We start from the raw sequence: 21,492 nt of genomic DNA on the forward strand, positions 1-21,492 counted from the left end.
TCCAGACCACTCGGCCATAACCACATCTTTTTTTTTTCTTTAATGCATGGAAATGTTAGAAAACTTCAAAAGACGAGACACTTAACACACAATTTAAGCACTAACAGACAGTCGAACAGAGATCAAAACTCAGGCAAGCAAACGCACGCATCCAAAAGAGGCAGCCACTCTGGTGGATCACTCTGCGCCGCATAAACGCTCCGCACCAACGCCGCCTGTTCCCGAAAAATGCACTTGGTCGGCCTAGGGGGTTCCGCATGCCTATCAGTCATGCGGCACTTCCACAAGCTAAACAATCCTAGGAGAACGAAAACGTCATATGGCACCCGATTAACATCTTCAAATGGCAGGAAGCGAATGGTGTACGGGGTGATGTCGATGTCCTTTTTTAGTGTCCGCTGCAAAACGTCCCAGAAGAACACAGCGTCCCGGCACAACACAAAACAATGATAAATTGTCTCTGGTTGATTACAGAGGCGACAATTGTCCGACCAAGGAATAGACATTCCTTTTTCGCGCAGCCATGTCTTAACTGGGAGTGTGGAAGAATGAAGCTTGAAGAAAAATGTTTTTGCATTTGGCGGGATACACATGCTCATTACGCGTTTTAAAACATTGCTTTTCTGGTGGCCTAAGTAAGGCTGGCGATAAACAGGCACCGGGAATAGACTTTCGCTGTCGGGGGAGGAAATATAAGGTATATACCGTATAGCCTGTTCACCCGGATAAATAGTCTGCTTATCGTCAAATACATGCAGAGTATAATACGGCCGCCAGAAATGCTAAAAAGGCATTTTTTAACCTCGCACTGTTCTCCGGTCTGAAGGACAACCAACGGAAATTTTGGAGCATGCGATTGCCTCTTTTTTAATCTGAGTATTCCTGTCTGTTTTCCCCTCCTACAAAATGTTAGTTTCCAACAAATAGACTGGGTTGGTTGGTGTCAGTAAATTGATTGATGATTTGACACTTTCCTCAACCACAGGTCTTGAGATGATCAATTCAAAGATTTTTAAATGTACGGGATTGTTTAGGTCCACAGTCCTTGCTCTGCTTTTTGAACAATCTCTGCACGCATGTTCCTTGCCGAGCAATTGGAAAATGGGAAAGGTGGCTCCGGCTCATAAATTGGGCAATATTCATTCTATTGATAACTACCGCCCCATTTCTTTAACGTCAATTTCTCGCAAACCTCTAGAGCACACCCTGTATTCCCACCTTATTGAATTCCTAGAGGCCAACTCCTGTTTTAATCAGTCCCAGCATAACTTCAGAAGTATGTTCTCTTGCGAAACCCAGTTAATATATTTTACCAACGATTTGCTTAGTAACGTTGACATAGAAGCGACACCGATCGCATCTATCTCGATTTCTCTAAAGCGTTCGACACCGTTTCTCATGACCTATTAATTTTTAAACTCAGCCCGCTCAACATTGATGAGAACGTTCTTGGATGGATTTAAGACTTCCTCCCAAACCGGACACAATACGTAACAATTAACAATAACTCATGTGATACTTGTGCAGTTAAATCGGGAGTTTCGCTAGGTTCGGTACTGGGCCCCTTACTTTTTTTATCTATATTAATGACCTTTCTGATTGTTTTAAATTCTCGTCAATTAAGCTTTTTGGGTGCGATTGTGTAATCTATCGTAAAATAACTAACCCAAGTGACGTCCATAGGCTTCAAGGATATCTTAACAATGTGGCGAACTGGTGGGATAAATGGCCGATAAGAGTAAACGTTAGCACGTGCAAAACAATGCGTATAAATTCGCTGTGGTGGCTCAGTGGCTAAGGCGTTGTGCTGCTGTGCACGAGGGCGCGGGCTCGATTCCCTGCCGCAGCGACCGCTTTTCTGATGGAGGCGAAAAGCAAAAATGCCCTTGTGTACGAGGTTTCGGCGCACGTTCAAGAACCCCAGGTGGTCAAAATTAATCCGGAGGCCTCCACTACGACATGTCTCATCGCCTGCGTTGCGTCTGTGCGTAAACCGTACAATCAATCGATAAATCAAACAATGCGTATAACTGGAAGGAAAAAAAACAAGAGATTTCAAGCTTGTTTTTTTTTTCTGAATAACTTTGCTTTATTTAATGTTAACGTGTACAAATACTTCGGCCTTCTTATCTCAAACAACCTAACCTGGAATGCGCATGTTAACTACGTAACTAGCAATGCTAATCGCATGCTTGGTTATCTGCGTCGCAATTTATTCTCTGCGCCTAGCTCGCTGAAAATAACTTTGTACAAAACACTAGTCCGTTGAAAGCTCGAGTACGACCGCGCCGTATGGGACCCTTCTCAAGCCCCATTCGTCATTGCCCCGGAAGCAGTTCAAAACTGTGCAGCTCGCTTTATTCTGTCAAATTATTCCCGACAAAACAGCGTAATAACGATGAAAACATCTCTCCACCTTTCTGCTCTTTCACTGCGCCGGAAATGTTATTGCTTCTCCTTATTGCATAATTTCTTCTTCCGCAACCTCATTCTGAAACAAACGCTTTTCACTTATCCTGTGTGATCAATCTTTTCGATATGACCACATGCATAAAGTTGGCGTACTGACGAGCCGTGCTAACATGTATCACGATTCCTCCATTCCTGCATTGATTGATTGATTATGAGGGTTAAAGCGTCGACGCTACACGAACGATGAGGCGCGCCGTAGTGGAGGGCTCCGGATTTATTTTCACAACCTGGGGATATTTAACGTGCGCTGTCCTTCATTACTACAACTACCAATAACTGGAAACACCTTCCTGCAGTTCCATGGTTGATATACTTGATCCTACTAGAATCGAAATTGCTGTACAAAATGCGCTGAATTGAAAATGTGCTCTTTTTTTGTGCCTGTTACCTTTTTACCACTCCTTTTTGTAAATCCTCCGGAATTATAACGTTTTCTAAATTAAAAAAATAAATAACTCACATATAAACATGGTTAAGCACCTTAAAATGGGTGTCTTAAGAACCCTACAACATTATTTTCAATTTTTTCTATATAAATGTGGAGCGCTTTTCCAACGTCGTCAACAAGCCCATCAAGGACTTAGAAAAGGGGATGACAAAGTAGCTAAGCCCAAAATTATTGCCCTACACCCATCAATTATAACTTGGAAACTTGCTTACAGCCTTTTCTCTCATTTCCGGTCTTGGCGTTGTTTTCGCACTCGAATGACGTTGGCGCATAAATGTGCGCTAGTTGGTTTGAACTGTGAAACATTAAGCGGGATAGGCGGTACAACAAAAAAGAGACCATACAGGAATGACCACGACTACGAAATAACTACGAAATAACTACGACTTTCGAGCGCTAGTCCAAATTTGTGGTCTCTTCTTTGCTGTCCCGTCTATTCCGCGCTACTTAACCATGTTTCATGGATGTCATCGTTTGAGCGACTTCGTGGCTAGTGGACGGTTTCTTTGTGTTGTAGCAATGAACGCATCCGATGGCCACTTTAAAGAAATCTGCACAAAAACCAAACCATAAACTGGAAGGCGTATCTGGGGAGACAAGCAAATGCCGGATTGCCTCCACGCACGAAGAAAGAAGTGAAAGTTTTTATCGAAAGTGTTGCAGTGTATCTTTAACGTTAAGCCTAACGACGCGCCAACCAACGTGCAACTCAGTGTAGTGTATGTACATGATTGCAGGTCGACTCGAATGCAGGTAAACCCACCAATGGCACGTCAAAAAAATATAAAAGAAAACAGACAGAACACACGAGCACATTCCACAACCAAAATCTATTAATCGCTTGACCTACATCTCGTGCACTCTAGTGTCTTCATTAGGGGTGCTGCAGCCGTCACAGCTGCTGCGGTCCCACAGAATGTCGGCCTTCAGCGTGAGCCACTAGAAGCAGAAAAATATTATTGCGAACGATTGCCCGGAGCAACTGCTATACGCTATACGTAAAGTCGCAAAACAAGCGCACAGATGCAACTACAGTAGACTTGCGATAATTCAAACTCGAAGGGACCGGATTTTGTTCGAATTATTTGAAGTTTGAGTCATCAGAAGGTCTCATAAATATGACTCGGGGCAGCATATGAACTTGTGTTGTAATAAAACATCCACATATATATAGTAATACAACATTCGTATACAATACTAAAGTGCTATTCACCCTTTAAAAAATCACGAACGGCTTAATGCTTTGTTTGAATGCTCTGGAACTATAAGATACGTTTCCGTGCGGCAGCGGCAAGTCGACCAAAAACAATACAAGGCACAAACTCGAAAGGCAGGTCACGTGCTTCCCTGCGTGCGTAGTTGGCCGAGGGCCACCCGTGTCACTTTTGTACATGACGAGGCTACCTCGCATCCCGTATTGTCTTTTTTCCCCTCAACCCACACGCGGTTGCTGGCCCCGCATACCGTTTTGTTTTTCCTGAACCCACAAGCGGTTGCTGCCGTGCGCGGGCTCACTTTGGCACGTGTACAAAGACAAACTTTACTTGTGACTGCTAGTGATATAAGGGTGTAAATCTGCAGCTAGAAGCGTCAAATGTCTCAGGTGTTTTTCTTACAAGGAAGAGCAAAAAGTACCAATCAACCCCTGATTGGGTATGTGTCATACCTAAAGGCGCAACAAAAACAGCAACAATTTTATAGAATGGAGTAGTTCGAATTAAGCGCCTTCAAAATACAAAGGAAACATAGCGGGCCAACCAAAATTTTGAAATTTGTTTGAATTAACCGAAAGTTTGTATTATGGAGAGCATACTGAATAAGGTTGCGTTTTCGATTTCTCGTTTGGCTTGCCATCGCCGAGCAGTACAAGTTTCAGTTTCCATTGCAAGTCGACCCCCCAACTCCGGAGTTCCAAATTTCAAAAAATGCGTCGACCTACAATCGTGTATATACGGTACGTGAAGCTGCGTGTTCCAGTTGGCGATGTTTTCTAACTCTATATTCCGCAACTCATTTAGCTACAGCCATGGAGCCGAAGTGGCACTCGGAGTGCGTACTGGACTCTCGTAGCTAAAGCCCCTTGTTCGACTGCCATCCAGTCTAAAATTTCCAAATTTTCTTTTAAGCGCAAGCAGTTTACTTTTATTTTATTGTCCTCCCATCATCAGTCATTTAGGATCCATTTTGCAGTATCCTACGCGGGCAGCAGCTCCTGTTCTGCTCAATGGTGCGGCCAATGCTTTCACGTTAAAACTGGGTTGAAGAAAGGCGAGATAGAAGCTTGAGAGGACGGCAAACTGAGCAAGACCACACCGGTTCACAGTGAAAAACTGCGCGAAGACACATACACGCGCACGTACTTCAGAACAGGAAACGGACGACACGAGCGCACTGCCCCCCCCCCCCCCCCTCCTCTCATGAAGTGTGCTTTTCTTTGCGCAGTTTTTCCCTATGATATATATGCACTTCAAAAACAAAACGCGAAAACGACGGCATCGCTCTATCCGCTCGAGTGGCGCCTAACAAACCGGACACAAAATAAAGAAAAAGACACAGGCTCGCGGCGAAGGCTCGAGCGGTTGCAATAAATATGCGAAGGAAAATTTGACATCCACCTCAATGCAGCCGTACGGCTACAAAGGAAAGCTATACAGCTTTGTCAGAAACTTCGCAGTTGAAAAAATTCGTCCTGTTTCAAGATTCCAACCCGAGACCATCCACTGCTTATCGGGAGCAGTGGCTCTACCAACAATGCTAACCAGGAGGATAGTCGTTCGTAGCGCGAGAGCGAATTGATCAACAACTCGAAGCGATGGACAGGTGTTAGGTTAGCTTAGGTATAACTTTATTGTTGCCTGCCAAACGACGGTTTCTACTTGCCGCGACGCGGGCCTGGCGTCGACCTAGGGTTTGCTGTTACTCTGCACAGAGCCAACGCACCCCGTTGCCGGGTCGCCTGGTCTGTGTTTTTCGAGCGCACCCCGGGCCTGCTGGGCGGCCCAAAGTTGAACGTCCTTGTCGTTACTGCGCACTGCTTCTTGGAGTTTCGGCGGATAAGTCCTTGACTTGGCTTCGTCTGGAAACCGGACACAGTCCCAGAAGATGTGCCACTGGTCTGCCAGACCCACTTTACACACTTTGCACAGACCGCTGAAATAAAGTCCTGGGTGTAACACGTGCAGCGTTGCCGGCGCGAGGATGAATCCGGTTTGGAGCTGCCGTAGCAACACGGCCTCCTCCCGGCTCAGTCCTTGGTGGGGGGGTGGCATTACCCGTCGAGCTAGGCGGTAAGCCTTGGTGATTTCGGTGTAGCTTGCTAGGCGGTCTTTGCTCTCGTACCACCACAGACGGTCGGTCTCGGGGGAGCGGAAGGTAAGTGCACGCGCCTCCGAGTGAGCCGTCTCGTTGTGGTTGGACGTAGTTGCGCACTCGCCCATGTGCGCCGGGAACCACTTAATGCGGACTTCCCTGTCTTGAAGCTTGGTCTTTCTGATGATGGCGGCCGCTTGGGCGCACAATCGACCCTTGGCGAAGTTGCGCACGGCGGTTCTTGAGTCGCTGAGCACGGTGCGACACTCAGCCTCGGAGATCGCCAGAGCGATGGCGACCTCCTCGGCGTCCGTGGCGCCCGTGCACCACACGCTGGCTGCCGCTGTCGTGGTACCCGTGGTAGCCTTGACGGCCACCGCGACGAAACCTTCTTGTTGGCACTCCGCCGCGTCGACGTAACGCGCGTGTTCGTCCTTAGCGTGTTGTTCGATGAGGGTCTTGGCCCGCGCCACTCGCCGCTCCTTGTTGTATTCTGGGTGGACGTTCTTGGGGATCGGGTCCACTCGTATGTAGGCCCGTGCATCCTCGCCGATGTCGCTCGACTGCCGGTCCGGTGCTCGGGGATTGTAACAGAGGGTCTTGAGTATGTGGCGTCCGGTCTTGGTTGCTGAGAGGCGCTCTAGCTGTGCAGTCAGCTGCGCTTCCTCGATCTCTTCGAGGGTGTTGTGCACGCCGAGTTGAAGTAAACGTGCCGTGCTCGTGGTCTCCGTGAGGCCCAGTGCCGTCTTGTAAGACTTGCGTATTAGCGCGTTGATCTTGTTGCGTTCCGTGACCCGCCAGTTGTGGTAGGCAGCCATGTAGGTTATATGACTAATGACGAAGGAGTGGACGAGGCGCACGAGGCTGTCCTCTTTCATTCCCGCTCTGCGCGTGGATACTCGGTGTATGAGGCGGGTTGCCTCCGCTGCCTTGCCGCTCAGCTTGGCCAGGGTTTCGCCGTTGTAGTTGTTCCTGCTGATTAGCAAACCCAAGACCCGGATTCTTGCCACCTCGGGAATTCGCTGTCCCGACGCGGTGACGATCTTGATGCGGTCGCAGTCTCTTTGGGGGATGTTGCCCTTGCGTCTCGGCGGTATCACTAAAAGCTCGGACTTACTTGGCGAGAAGACCAAGCCCGTGCCCGTGAGGTGCTGCTCGATGGCGGTGACCGCCGCCTGCAGCTGGTTCTCGATATAGGCGTCGCTATCACCGGCAACCCACAGGGTGATGTCGTCGGCGTAGATTGTGTAACGGACGTTCGTCTCTGCCAGCGCCTCCGCCACTCCGATCATGACGAGGTTGAAGAGCAGTGGCGAGACAACCGACCCCTGCGGTGTTCCTGTGCTACCGAGCTTCTTCTCCTTGAGTTTGAGATCCCCCGCGTGGAGTTCCACCATTCGATCCGTGAGGAAGTCCCTGACGTAATTGTAGTTGGCTTCGCCCATATTTAGTTTGGAGACTTGCGCCAGTATGGCCGAGTGTTTCACTTTACCGAAGGCGCTTCGGAGGTCCAGGCCGAGGATTACTCTGTTGTCTTGCGTGCTTCCCTTGTCGATAATTTCTTCCTTGATCTGCAGCATGGCGTCTTGCGTGCTGAGCTTCTGCCGGAAGCCGATCATTGAGTCCGGGCAAAGGCCTTCTTTCTCGAGGTAGTCCTGCCATCGGTTCGCGATCACGTGCTCCAGCACCTTTCCCACGCATGACGTGAGCGAGATGGGGCGGAGGTTGTTCGTGTCCGGTAGCTTGCCCGGTTTCGGGATCAGGATGGTCTTTGCGCATTGCCACTGGCGGGATAGCTTGCCCGACCACCAGCACTCGTAATACCGGGTTAAGGCCTCGATCGACGCGTCGTCGAGGTTCCGCAGCATCTTGTTAGTAACGAGTTCCGGACCCGCTGCCGAGCGAGTGTTGAGCTCGTGCAGCACGGTCCGCACCTCGGTCACTGTGATGTCCCGGTCGAGCGACGCGTTGGGTGACCCTCCGTACGGTGGGTGGCTCTCCGTGGGGGTAGGGGGTAGATATTTGTCCTCCAATTTCTTTATCACTGTGTCCTTGCCTTGCTGCAGTACCGCCGTATGCATTAGCCTGGCGATGCGGTCGCGCTGATGGGTCTTGGTTTTGGTTTCATCGAGCAAGTGGCGTATGAGGTTCCACGTGCAGCCTCGGTGTAACTGCCCGTCCGCCTTGTTGCATACCTCGTTCCACTGTTGCCGGCACAAGACCTTGCATTGTTAAAAAAGCTATATGTTCGGGTGGCTTATTAAGCCCTAAAATGCCTATTTGGGCTTCTTTGTTGAACATGATAAGGGGACTACAGCGCAGCTTACACACGGACACAAGGGAGAAGAACTTGTACACACACGAGCGCTGGGACCAACAGTTTATTGAAAGAAATACACACAAACATATATATGTGCAGTAGCCACGCTACACTGCTTGTTTATCAGCGGCGCATGCGTGGGAAGTTTAATTCCTTATTTGACAGAGCTACAGATGGTGTGCTGACACACGCCAGTCCCAACCTGTTAATCAGTTCAGCTTCTATGATCTCTCGTGCGATGCGGTCAGAGCATTTTCAAGCAAAGCTTTTTACCTCTACCCCTAAGGGTTCTTTCGCGACCGTTGGTGTCATCAGAAAACTCCCGAGAAAAAAAAAAGAGAATTTACTGGCACCGACAGGAATCGAACCTGGAACTAGTAGAATAACAAAGCGAGAGCACGTTGTCTTACCGATTTAGCTACGAGCCCACGCGGAGACTGAAAAGACAGGTGGTGCATTCACCAAGCCCATCTGCGGCTTTACCCTTTGCATTCTCGCTGAATTCCGCGTGATGGCGTCACGCGACCTCTCGCGCCAGTGTGCGCTAAGCCGAAGGCGCGTGTAGCGGCCGTGTACGCACCTTACGCATGCGCTGGGAGTCATAAAAATTAGGAAAACTCACACCAACGCATGGCATCTCACTTCTAGTACGTGAACGTGGTAAAGCCTGTGAGCTCCAGTGTTCATGTAAAAATCACAGCTCCTTGTCGTCCGCCCTCACGCCAAACGACAGATCAAGGAACACAATCAAATACGCCTTGATGGCCAGGGCATCACTCCAAGCCCCAGCATCAAGATCCTGGGCCTACATCTCCAGGACGACACTAAGAGTGACGTACCCTTGCAGCGTCTCAAAATCAGCATCTATCAAATCATACACAAGATCAGGCGAGTTGCCACCAAGAAGCGAGGCCTCAAGGAATCCGATGCCTTTCGAATATTTCAAGCTTTTGTCTTCTCGAGAATAACTTACGTCAACCCCCTGTCTTCTTCTCGGGAAGGAGGACATACAGATGCTTTATATAATGATTAGAAATGCGGTTGAGCCGGCCATTGCTCTTCCCATGAGTGCGTCCACAAAGAGGCTGCTTGCCACGGCGCCCCGCAACACGGTAGAACAGCTGATAGAGGGCCATATTTCTAACAAGAAGCTCCGATTGAGCAGAACTGCGGCGCATCGCCGCATCCTTCACCAGAATGGCTGGGCTTGATGTACTTCCGGTGAAGTCCGCTTGATGTACTCCTTTTTGCGACAAGAACTGAAGATGGTCCCTTTTCTTAGAAAATGAACCCCTCACACGGCGAGGGTCGCCGTCCAGCACGGGCTCAAGCGCTGAACACCACCGTCGGTGGGGATCATTAAGTTATCTACACAGACCCCTTCCAACGTCGAGGGAAGCAGAACGCCATCATCATGGCTACCTCCAGAACCAACCTCCTTGCGTGTGCCTTACTCAAGACCCAAGACATGACGGCAACAGAAGAGGCAGCCATCGCTTTGGCTGCCTCTCACCGGTAGTCACCGATTCCCAACAAGCCTACCGGAATTACCAGTCGGGTTAGGTGTCTCGACCTTCACTGCGTGTGCCAAAAAACCACTCCCGAAACGGTTCCATTCCGCTCATCTGGACACACGCTCGTGATTTATAGCGGGCCAACGAATACGCCAACGGGGACAGAGAGTTATAGCAGATCGGAAAAACGGTTCCGGTACGGTACACGGTAGCCGCTACGGGACCGTACCGGGAAGGCTCGTTTTTAGAGTTATAGCAGACCGTAACTACCGGCCATGCTACCGTGAATGGGAGCGACTTGTGTTGTACGTCGTTTGGCAATTTTTCGTGAGTCTGTGGCGCTTCCTGTGCTGAAATATTAGTTTTCAGTTCTCAAAAGCGCTATAGACAGTATTAGAAAAAAAAAAAAAAACATCCAACGCCCCTACTACAGTCCCCTACGGAGATTCGAACTGCGACTGCGTGAACATGGAGCGGCATTTTAACTCTACGCCATTTCAGTAGATGGCGCCAGTAGGTCAAGCTCAGTACATACGGCTGGCTGTTTCTAGTTTTTCGTTGTATTTGAGAGTCCCTCGCACTGATACCGCCTGTTCCTCACTCGCCGATTTGTAGACGGGCCCCATGTTGCTGTTAATACTAGTTAAGTAGCCGTATCGCCTTTATTTAACCTAAAAGAAGCTATCGGACATGCGTCGTTCGACGACACAAGCCACGGCAGTTGGGCCGGGACCGTGTTTCGCTTGCTGCTTGAGCTGTCAGAATCGCGTGGATTTCACTTGCTGCAACCTCATTTTCTTAAACGATCTCATATTTACAATCCGTTCGACTAGGCGTGAGCCAATCGTACGTATCCTAAACTCTTCCAAAGCGGCCGCCCGCTTCCGAACGACGGACACGGTATGTCTCGGTACCGCGCGGCCAAGTCGCTCCGGTATACGGTAGGGTTCTGCGCATGCGCGGTGGCGTCCAGACGGTAGACGTTACCGTACCGGAACCGTTTTTCCGATCTGCTATAACTCTCTATAACCCACTTGTCACGTTCAGGGAGATAACCCAGCATTATCGCCTTCAGAGACAGACCCTACCTTCGCCTTACGCTGACCTTTCCAGAGAACAACAAACTACCCTACGGCTCATACAATCTGGTTCCTCCTCAGACCCGACGCGTCTTCACTTAATGCACCCGTATCGCTACTACGCTGAATGTGAATTTTGCTCAGAAGTAGGAACGCTCTGCCACATAATCGGGGTGTGAGACTTTAGCCCTCGGCACCCTCCTCTCTTCCCTTCAACTACCCAAACAGAGCAATGGAACATGCTGCTGTCGAGCCCCTCTCATCTCACCCAGCTTCAGCTGGTGGACACAGTACAGGCGGCGCGGACTGCATATGGGCTCCAGTGAAGAAGGAACCACTCCCTTGGGCCGCAATCTGGGCCGTTCAGAAATCTGAAGCATTTCCTCCTCCTCCTCCTTATCCTCCTCTCTTTACTCTTCCGTCTCTGCCGCCCATCTCGCCGTCTCCGTCCGCGGTGGCAGAGACGGAGACGTGAGATCGTTTAACACCGGGTTTGAGCTTCCTTTAATTTTATAAAAAAAGAGTTTCAACTCAACTCAAACTGACGGAGGCGGACAGCAAAAACGCCCGTGTGTACGAGATTTCTGTGCACGTTAAAGATCCCCAGGTGGTCAAAATTAATCCAGTGTCATCCACTACGTCGCGCCTCATCGCCTGCGTTGCGTCGGCGCGTTAAACCCTACAATCAATCAATCAATCAATCAATCAATCAATCAATCAATCAATCAATCAATCAATCAATCAATAAATAAATAAATAAATAAATAAATAAATAAATAAATAAATAAATAAATCAAACTCATAGTTTCCAACACAACTCAACGAACCAACGTTCATGCATCATGCATTGACTTAACCTTACCAAGAATATGTCCTTTAAGTAATAAAGCTTGCGGGTAAGGGTATTTCACTTTTCTCTGGTTTCACTATTTGTAGAGCGACGTGAGTGAATTTCAGCTACGTCGCGTGGGTAATCGTTGTGGGTGCCGTTTATAGCTTTGGTTTCCAACCACATTCATAGGGTGGATTGGCGCGATTTTTTTTACGACAACGGTTTTGTTGAAGAAAGGCGCACATCCGCACGTGGAGCAGTGCTGGGCTAGAAACCCATCGCTCACGTTTCTTTCGAGTGCGTTATTGACTTTGTTGGCATGTTCCCTTAACCAATCATTTAAACATCTTCCAGTCTTCCCAGCGGTAAACTTTTTTGCAACAAAGTGGAATTTTATTAACTGCGCGGCTTATTAAGCCGCCCAGATAGGGTCAAATCGGCCCTTTCGATGTTATAGCGAGCAGCCCGAACAAGAAACGTGTGCTCAAGCGGATTCACGTGTAGTGGGCAGGGACCGCCCCTTACGAAAATGCTAAATATGGCCATATATAAAAATTGGCCACATATGGGTGAGGCCATATATGGATGTGGTCTATATATGGCCTTATATGCCCAATTCCTGACGTGGCCATATATGCGCGAGGCCATACATGGGTAGCCATATATGGCGACCTAATATTATATATGGCTATATATGAATTGAGCTTATGACCACGTGGATGGCATATATAATGAACTTCAGTTAACAGCAGCAATTAATGCTGCACCCCAAATGCTGACAATCACGTCATGGCATACCTTCCACATTTTATTACAAAAAATGCTGCGCGTGCATGCGAATTAAGGTGGTGGCAGGTTTCTTTGTTGTGCCGATGGGTCAGTGGCTGCATTTTTCTTGGCCAGCTTGGCCCCCTTTGATGGAAGCACAAGTTTCTCACTGCATTTATTTAGATTACCTCTTGTATTTAGCTGTGGCTTTCATAAATCTTGCAAATGAAATGAAACAAATAGAATTATCAGTACTCAATGTCTAAGATCTTTTTTCATTATTCCTGAAAATAAATTTCGTAAAAATTACTGACACGTCCTGAAATAATTAGACGGCCTTAACCAATTTCTTCCCCTTGGTAATATGTACTTTCATTCTGCCTTACATTCTTCACAACGAGATACAGAGCACAATTGTTATTGATGATGCTGAAAGGTAATTCCTTGCAATTTCGTCACCATAGTAAATGTTAAAACCTTCATGCAACTGTTATAAAATAAATTTCATTATTTTAAATCGAGAACTCCTAATTTGGACTATTCAGCATGAGGTTTAAACAAATGCATTTCAGCTAATCACTTCGTCAAATTTAAATGCACATTGCAGCCCACAGAACATTTTTTTCTGCTTGTGTAGATAAGAAGAAAAAAGCGGCCCGAAATGGCATCAATTCCTGCACGGAGAGGTGTCTGCGGGATTGCTGGAATGTGCAAACATCTGGCTTTTTAACCTTTAACCCTTTCTGGAGAATTAATGAGGCAAGTACGTTGCAGGAGGTCCCCCATACAGTCTCTGACTCTGGGACCTCATTCTGAAATCTTGTATTGTACACATTCTTATTGTAACACAAAATGAAAAAAAATTAAAAAAAAATCTCTATTCATAAGCTGGGGAGTAACGTCTCGGCCTCCTTCCGGACACATTCCCAGTGCTGATGAATGAAAACCGTTGGTAAGGTGCTCTGCAGGCTCAGCTTGCATTACACTTCATAAATCTGCCTAATTGCGTACTCATTTATCCTGACTGATGAAGAAAACCCGCTAAATATGAAACATACCACGTGACGGCGCCTCCGCGCGCATTGTAAAGCAACGCCCTCAAACAGGCTGCCTCTGAGTTAGCCAGAATGTCATAAACAAGACAGAAAGAAGAAATCGCGACCGAGTTTGTGCCTTATCTGCCCACGCGTCCCGCGAATATTGCTGTTGCTGCTCCTTCCATGCATGCTAATATCAAGGTGATGCGCTGTCTCTTCGGTCGGGTGATAGGGAACACAGTTGCTTTCAATCAGGTTATTTGGGGGCGCTGCTTTACAATGCACGCGTAAGCTCAGTCACGTGGTATTTTTTCTATTTCGCGGGTTTTCTTTTTCAGTCAGAGTAAATGAGTAGTCTATTAGTTCGTCGGTGAAAATACTGCAGTTAGATGCCCCTCGTGGGTACCTGCAAGTTCGTCATTGACACTTCAGTGATAAGAACAATAATTCTCGAGTTAGATAATTAATTACAATTAATTAGTTAAGTCTTATTACCAAAAAAATTCCCAGCATTTCCCCGAGGGGAAGATTGTGAGAGTGCGAATGCACGAGTTGAATTTGCGCGGTTCGGTAATGTTCGCGAAAGAGAGATCACACACACACACACACACACAACTACAAAGAAAGAAAGATGCATTTATTCACAGACACCTATTTGTGTTGTCGTTGTACTTGATTGCTAGAGCGGATCTCAGCTTTGAAATTTCGTGTCAGTACTCCTTTAAGCGGGTGCATTAGCCCTTCTCACGCCCGATTCCTGGCCAATCCCCCACGTGGGTATGTGCCATGTCAGCGGCCAGGCAGCGCGCGCCCATCTCCCCCCGTTGCTAGGGAAGACGAGGAGCGCGCGCACCCGCAGCTGTTGCTATGCGGACTACGGCGGCGGACGATTCAGGCTCGCTTAAGAAGTGCATTCGCACTTAAAATTACTGTCCGCTTCTCCACGGTACTGCAAACATTGTGCTCTAGGTGTTCTTCGAGTAACGCGATTGCTCTTTTTTAAAATCTTGATGCATGATAGCTGGGACACCCTGTATAACGAAGAACCTAGAGCCATATATGGATGTACAAGGCGCAATATATGGGTTAGCCGGGCCATATACGGCGGTACTTGGCGCCATATATGGCTGTAATTGAAGCCATATATGGGTTGGACACGCCATATATGGCTCCACGTGGGGCCATATATGGCCATATTTGACGCCGTAAATGGGATGACACGCCCTATATGGCCCTATTTTCCGCAATATATGGCAAGTGATAGCCATATACTAACACATATATAGCTATATATGGCCACATATAATTTATATATTGGCCATATATGGCATTTTCGTAAGGGTTCCTTTTTGCTTTCGCGGCGTGCCTCGGAAGGTATAAAATGCTGCGGCCCTCCCCGATTACCACAAAATACATCGCCTCTGTATTGCGACTCGTAAAATATTTCTGGGGCGAATGTTTGTTCTATGGCCGGCCTAATTTACGGCACATGTCAATCTGTTCTTTCCAGGTTTTGTTTAGTAGTAAATCAGTCATAATTGAGGAACCATCTCTCACGGTTAAACATATTTGGCACTTAATTGAATTAAACGACACATTCGTGCTTATTTGTGCAATCCACGTATAACACTGCAAACATTAGGCAGTGGGCCCTAACTGGCATCTCACAATTGTTTGTTACTAATTGCTGAATTAAAGAAGCATATTTTCCTCAAAACTGTGAAATAATAGGAGGCCTGCGTGACCTACACATGATGAGCTGTCGCCATTTATTTTGCAAAGCGTTACGCAATGGGGGGAAATATTTTGGGATAAAATGCCCAGAAAAACACCGATAATCGTATACGCTGATTTGGCAAGCAACTTGCGGGAGATTTGTTCGGTTAATTCTGTTTTTTTAAAAAAATGTGAATTGTATTTATGCAGTTACTTTGACACTATTAGGTAAAACACAACCTGCTAAAGCAATCTCTTTGTGGCCTATTTGTTTTTGTTAACAATAAAAGCATTCAAGCCGTTCCACTCAATGTGAAAGCTGTCGGAAGTGCAAAGCAGTGATTCGCCATAATGGGCTGTGGCGCCGTTTTCCGCCCACTATTACCACCCATTACTCCCTTAGTCGCCCTGTATCATTACTCTCCTGAAGAATTCAACGGAGGTTTGTCTAACGCATTTCAAATTTCCCGCCTTCTCAGTGCTCGAGCGCCCCTTGCCTGACACTGCGCCAGAGGGAGTTCTGTTCGGTTTGTGCTTGCTGTTACTCGCGCACGTGTCGGCGTTGCACTGCCACTTTTTTTTTCGCTTACTATTGTAAAAACCGACCCAACGAGCGTTCCAAACTAAATGAACGCTGGCACTGCCGGTTAATTACGTATATTTTGCCTCAAATGTACGTGCACTTTTCTTTGCGCTAATCGTGGGGGAGGTATATGACAAGCGCCAGCGGTTCGCGAGTTTAAAACGCTTATGATTATATAAACCGCTTGGCTTTTGAAGCCTCTGTGAGATGTCGCGACGACATCCGCTACGACGGAACGCGGTGTGGCTCTACTTGGGTCCAGCGAGCGAACTACGACGACAAGGCCAGCCCCTAAAATGCTCTGCACTTGAAATTACTCGACGATCGGATGCAGATTCCTTCTAAGTGTACAGCAAATTGTGCAACAAAATTCGCACTTGGTTCATCCGCGTCATTAAGCGGTTTCAAATGTATGTTGCTCCTTCACTTCAACGCGTGTATACCAGGCAGAATAAATTCCTCCTTATTAAGCATTGCCCAATACTACTCTTAGGATACATGTAACAATGTAACTTAGGACACATGTAACTTAGGATACATGTGTATGTAACAATGTACCAGGTTTCAGACCACATGCATGGATGTCTTGTCATTGGCGCTCCTCGAACTTGTGCATTGATTGGCCAACCGACCGACCGACCGACTGACTGACTGACTGACTGGCTAAAGTCGTAATGATTGATTTGATTAGTGGTTTTCTAAAACGTTGATTAATACGCATGTACCAACACGTGCTACTTTGTTGGTATGTGACACTGTGTTAGGCCTCAGAATTGGAGAGTTTGTCGGCAGGTCGTCTTGCAGAATCACGCACCCAAAAAATCTGTTCCCGTATAACCTAACCTAACCTACGGCTGTCTATTCTAATTTGCCTACGGCTGTCAAATCATCCCCATCCCTTTTATGCTTAAAAAAATTAGAGGACTTCTTTTGCTGCAATTAGGATCTTGTTCTCTGTTTTATTCTCGTGTTATTATACCCAAGGTTCCCATGTGCCATTGCTTCCTTTGTGTCATTTACCAGCTGATTGTACCACTTTTTATGTTAGATATCTACAATTAGAGTTACCTTTCTGAGTGTATGTACACAAAATGCTAATTTCTTGTGTGCTTTATACTGCATATTCATTTGTTGGGCTATTTCGCCCATTTGCTGCTTCTACGCAAATAGTTTGATGTATTTATAATCGAGGGTCCCCTTTCAGTCAATTGACTCTGGGACACTCGTCTGCATATTAATATGTGTGTATTCCTTTTTTGCCATAAACTTTCTCGTTAAAAAAAAAACCCTAGCTTCACCTACAGCATGAACCCGACCAGAAATCAGCCTCAACGTAACGCAACCTGATCTAACCTGGCCTTACCTATCTATTGTTTTTCCAATTTATTTCATTTTACTTAAAACTGCGTGAATCTGCGTAACAACCTGCCTGCAAAAAAAAAAGAGAACTCCCCTTCAGGATACGGGCACACATTTCTTGCGCTTGACCAAACTAGCGCTTGCTGGCTTTGCAATGTAAGCGAAGGGGGCTTTTGTCCAATTCGTACTAGGTAGAAAGACAGGAAATGTTTCTGGTACTTGTCAAGTTCTTGTCTGTGTGTACAGCTTGAAAGAAGCCGGAACTACCTCCTGGCGCCAACTTCCCTTAGCAGAAACTGTTTCCGACATTTTTCTCGCGTTGATGAGTGAACGGCTCCAACAAATCCCGTTTGGCTCAAAATAAATGTTCGTTCCTCCTTCCCGTCGAACTGACACTTTACACCAGAGTGACTATAAGGCGTTCATCAGTTGAACTCGGAGCATGACCACCGAAAGCCGTATTTGTGGTGGAAACGAAATACAACAGCGCCCGCGTACTCTATATCTCGCGAAAGTTAAAAAAGTGAAAACGAAAGAAAACCTGCTCTCTGGTCTATGAAGAACTCTCGATGATCAGTAAACTATCAAGCCTGGCACATCGCTAGCGCGTTTTATAGGTAAATTAAACACCAAATGTTATTAGCGACGTGTTTTGTTCAATGATGTGCGGACTTTCGAACATCGCAATGACTTCTAATAACCTGGTAGTCCCGAAACTGTTCTGGCAGCTCCCACTAACGTCTCAGCTGATGGGCCGTGCGTCTGGTGCATTAAAAGTTTAACAAGACCGCATGGTAAAGCGCCGATGAGCCCATCGGTATCTTGAAGTCAGATAAAAAATATCAGTATTCTTGTGGGGTTTATTTTTGATGGTTCGCTATTCCATAGGTGCTTGAAACGTTCTCATTCAGTGCTGCGGTAAATACTATTAGACCATCAATCGAAAACTAACGCGCGTTGACCTACCTTTTTCCAGCCACGTTGCGTCGGCTTCTCCCCATGGCCCGTCGCTGGAGCACGTCGTCGACAACAAGCCTTCCGTTTTGCTGCGCGTCGAATATCAGGTGCGCTTCGTATGTTTGCGCACGGCCGCACGCTCGGTGATGCTCCAGCTCTACCGGGTCGTGAACGGAGGTTCGTGTCAATTTTTTTCCGATACATTTCCGGAAAGTTTTACACTGCTTAATGACGACAGTTTTGTTCTTTAAAATCATAATTTAAAAGAGGGCTTAAAAACCGGATGCTCGCACGTGCGTAATAAGGCCACGCCGGGTTATCATGGGGGTGGGGAACAACATGGCACACCTGGACGTCAGCGGAACACGACAGGACTACGAAAGGCATGCCAGAAAGAAATAAAATGCGGATGTCATACAGAGAAATACAGAAGGGAGCTTTGTCCAGAATCAGGGAGGGCATAAATGAAACACGTGCGTGCGATGTCTGCACCCAAGTGAAATAGACAGCCTATGGATCCCGACTGCAGCCAAAGAAGAGAGCGAAAAAAAAGGAGCAGAACCAAACCTATTGGAATGATTGTCTACATGAACGCAACTGGTATTTTACTAATGTTGGGAATGTAATGGGCGGTGGAACTTGTAATTGGCATAGCGCGGCTTCCGTTTTGTTAATGGAGGCAAAAAAAAACGAAAACGCCCCTGTGTCAAGATTTCGACGTTTTCTGAAGTACCCTGGACGGTTTAAATTAAGCCGCAACCATGCATGGCTGCGTACGTAATAATTCAATTGCAGTTTCGGTGCATAAAAAATACAAAAAAGGTGGTTGATTCCTCTTTCATGGCACTCGGTACAACACGAAAGTGAAATGCGCCTTCACAGGAGCAGTTGAATGTTTATTGTGCATCGATGTGAACTTGCACATTGCTATTTATATTACGTCGGTATGGCACCGTTAGACACTGGATTGCACGCGCAGCAACATTGCGTAAACCCGACTGGAATCACAGCCCCTTGAAAACCGTGCGAACGAAACCGAATCGAAACCGAAACCGAAAGCAGTAGGTGGCGGAGGGTGCCTCAATTCACCCGCGTCCCGCGTACACGAAGACGCTGACATCGAGGCGCCAACTGTGGACGCTCATTAGCATCATGATGAACTACTTCGCTTCTCCTCTCCTAGACGACAGCACAATCTGAATGAATAAGGTAGTGGGAAAGATATAAGGGGCGTTCGTAGGCCTACTTGCGCTTGAATTAATAGCGCAGTTGGCATAGCGCCGTGCGCTTCCGTTGTGGCGAGAAAGTTCGTGGCTCGAATGCCGGCGGAGCCGTGTCAATGGAACTTTTTCTGGCGATATCATTTTCATGACGGATATGACGCCGGTGAGATGTTGGTGTACCCGGGCATCAAACACTTTCGTGCAAAAATGATTTCGGGGGAAGGTTTGGGACTTGGCAAGGATTGTGCCCAGCCTCGCTGCGAACAGCAATTATCGCGTGGTGCGTTTCTCGAAAGGTCGACAGTGGCAGGTACCCGCTTTTGAGACAGGCGAAGGGCGCGGGCATCGCGTTCACGCAACTCCACCTAGAGAAGGCCTCCGTGGGTGGCGTTGCTCTCTTTCCTTTCCACCATTCTCGGTTCTCTACCCTTTCTATCAGTGCTTACTTCAGCCTTCTCAACACTTTGCCCTCCTCGCCTCTTTCGAAAGTTAAGCAAATGTTAAACGTAATAATTTCAGCGCAAAGACGCCACGGAGAGACAGCGAATCAAGCCGGAAACAATGCAATCGCCCCAGTGTTTAGTTCTTCTGCATTAGTCTCGTCCTTCCATCCCATTTAACCAGACCCATTTATTCTGCAAATAATGCCTGCTGCCTGCTATTGCAATGAATGCTTTAAGTCGTTCGTTCACAGCTTATTAGCATCTGCACACGGCAAAAAAAAAGAAACGAAGAAAAGCACAAATACCTTGAAAGTAAATAGTTTAATGTGCAAGAACCTATTAAAAGGGGACAATATTAAATTCGAAATTTTCAGTAGGGTAGAAGTAGGTCTGCGAAAAACACAAGTAGAGGCGATACATTACCATGCTAAATTACTAAGACATACCCAGCTTTCTCGCTCAAAATTACAACCTCTCAGGAACCTAGAAAAACCACCTAAGGAAAATGATATTTGGCATAAAGCTAGAAGTCAACGTTAAGTTTAAAACGCTAAAAGAACATTTCAGGTTTCTGAATATCTTTTTGTGTAATTCGCTGTCAAATCTAACTCCCCATGCATTTCTAGGGGATAGTTCCCATGGCTCAGGAACCCAGTCGCGCAACGTGCGCGACTTGAAACTGTGCACAAAGCAAGTATTCACCTCAAATATTTCCTGTGCAAAAGAACATTTTCATTTCGCTAAAAAATTGCAGAGTAATCACTGTTGAAAGGACTGCCATGAGCGGGAAAGCTGCACATGAATAGAATGCGTGCCAACTTACGACACGTCGATCAAGTAGCTAGAATGGGACGGGTTTTGTGTTGTAAGGAAAACGATGACGAATATTTTATTGATTATGAGGTTTAACGCGCCTACGCTACACAGGCGATGAGGAGGGCCGTAGTGGAGGGCCCCGGATTAATTTTGAGCACCTGGGGATCTTTAACGTGCGCCGAAATCTCGAACACACCGCGGGCGTTTTCGCTTTTCGCCTCCATCAGAAAAGCAGCCGCCGCTGCCGGGAATCGAATATGACTCATATTTATGCCTTATAATGCATACATACATGTATTAAAGAATTATGAAAACGCGGAAAAGTGTGCTTGCTTCATAGCTATAGTTCCTTATAAGCACCAGTTTGCACAGGCATCCGCAGAATTCTCCGGAGGTGACGAAAAGGGAATGTATTTTTAAAAGAGAAATTAAACGCCTAGGGCAAATCATAGAAAGTATTTTCACATCCAAACAAAATTCCCCGCATTTCCCCGAGGGGAAGAATGTGAAAGTGCGAATGCACGAGTTGAATTTGCGCGGTTCGGTAATGTTCGCGAAAGAGAGATCACACACACACACACACACACACACACACAACTACAAAGAAAGAAATATG

General features: G+C 46.9%; 1 protein-coding gene across 1 annotated transcript in view; it reads right to left on the bottom strand.

Annotated features, from left to right (window-relative positions):
* The window catches only part of LOC144170659 (chitin synthase chs-2-like), an 81,428-nt gene extending 62,877 nt beyond the window's left edge, over nt 1-18,551 (bottom strand). The window contains exon 1 of the mRNA XM_077700590.1: nt 18,404-18,551. Within this exon, the coding sequence (XP_077556716.1) occupies nt 18,404-18,438 (35 nt within the window). The 5' untranslated portion in view covers nt 18,439-18,551. The remainder of the gene's footprint in view (nt 1-18,403) is intronic.
* Nucleotides 18,552-21,492: the final 2,941 nt, after the last annotated feature.

Source organism: Haemaphysalis longicornis, unplaced genomic scaffold, assembly GCF_048455015.1.
Source record: "Haemaphysalis longicornis isolate Haplotype H1 unplaced genomic scaffold, Haemaphysalis longicornis Haplotype H1 scaffold_2, whole genome shotgun sequence".
NCBI classification, from domain to species: Eukaryota; Metazoa; Arthropoda; class Arachnida; order Ixodida; family Ixodidae; genus Haemaphysalis; species Haemaphysalis longicornis.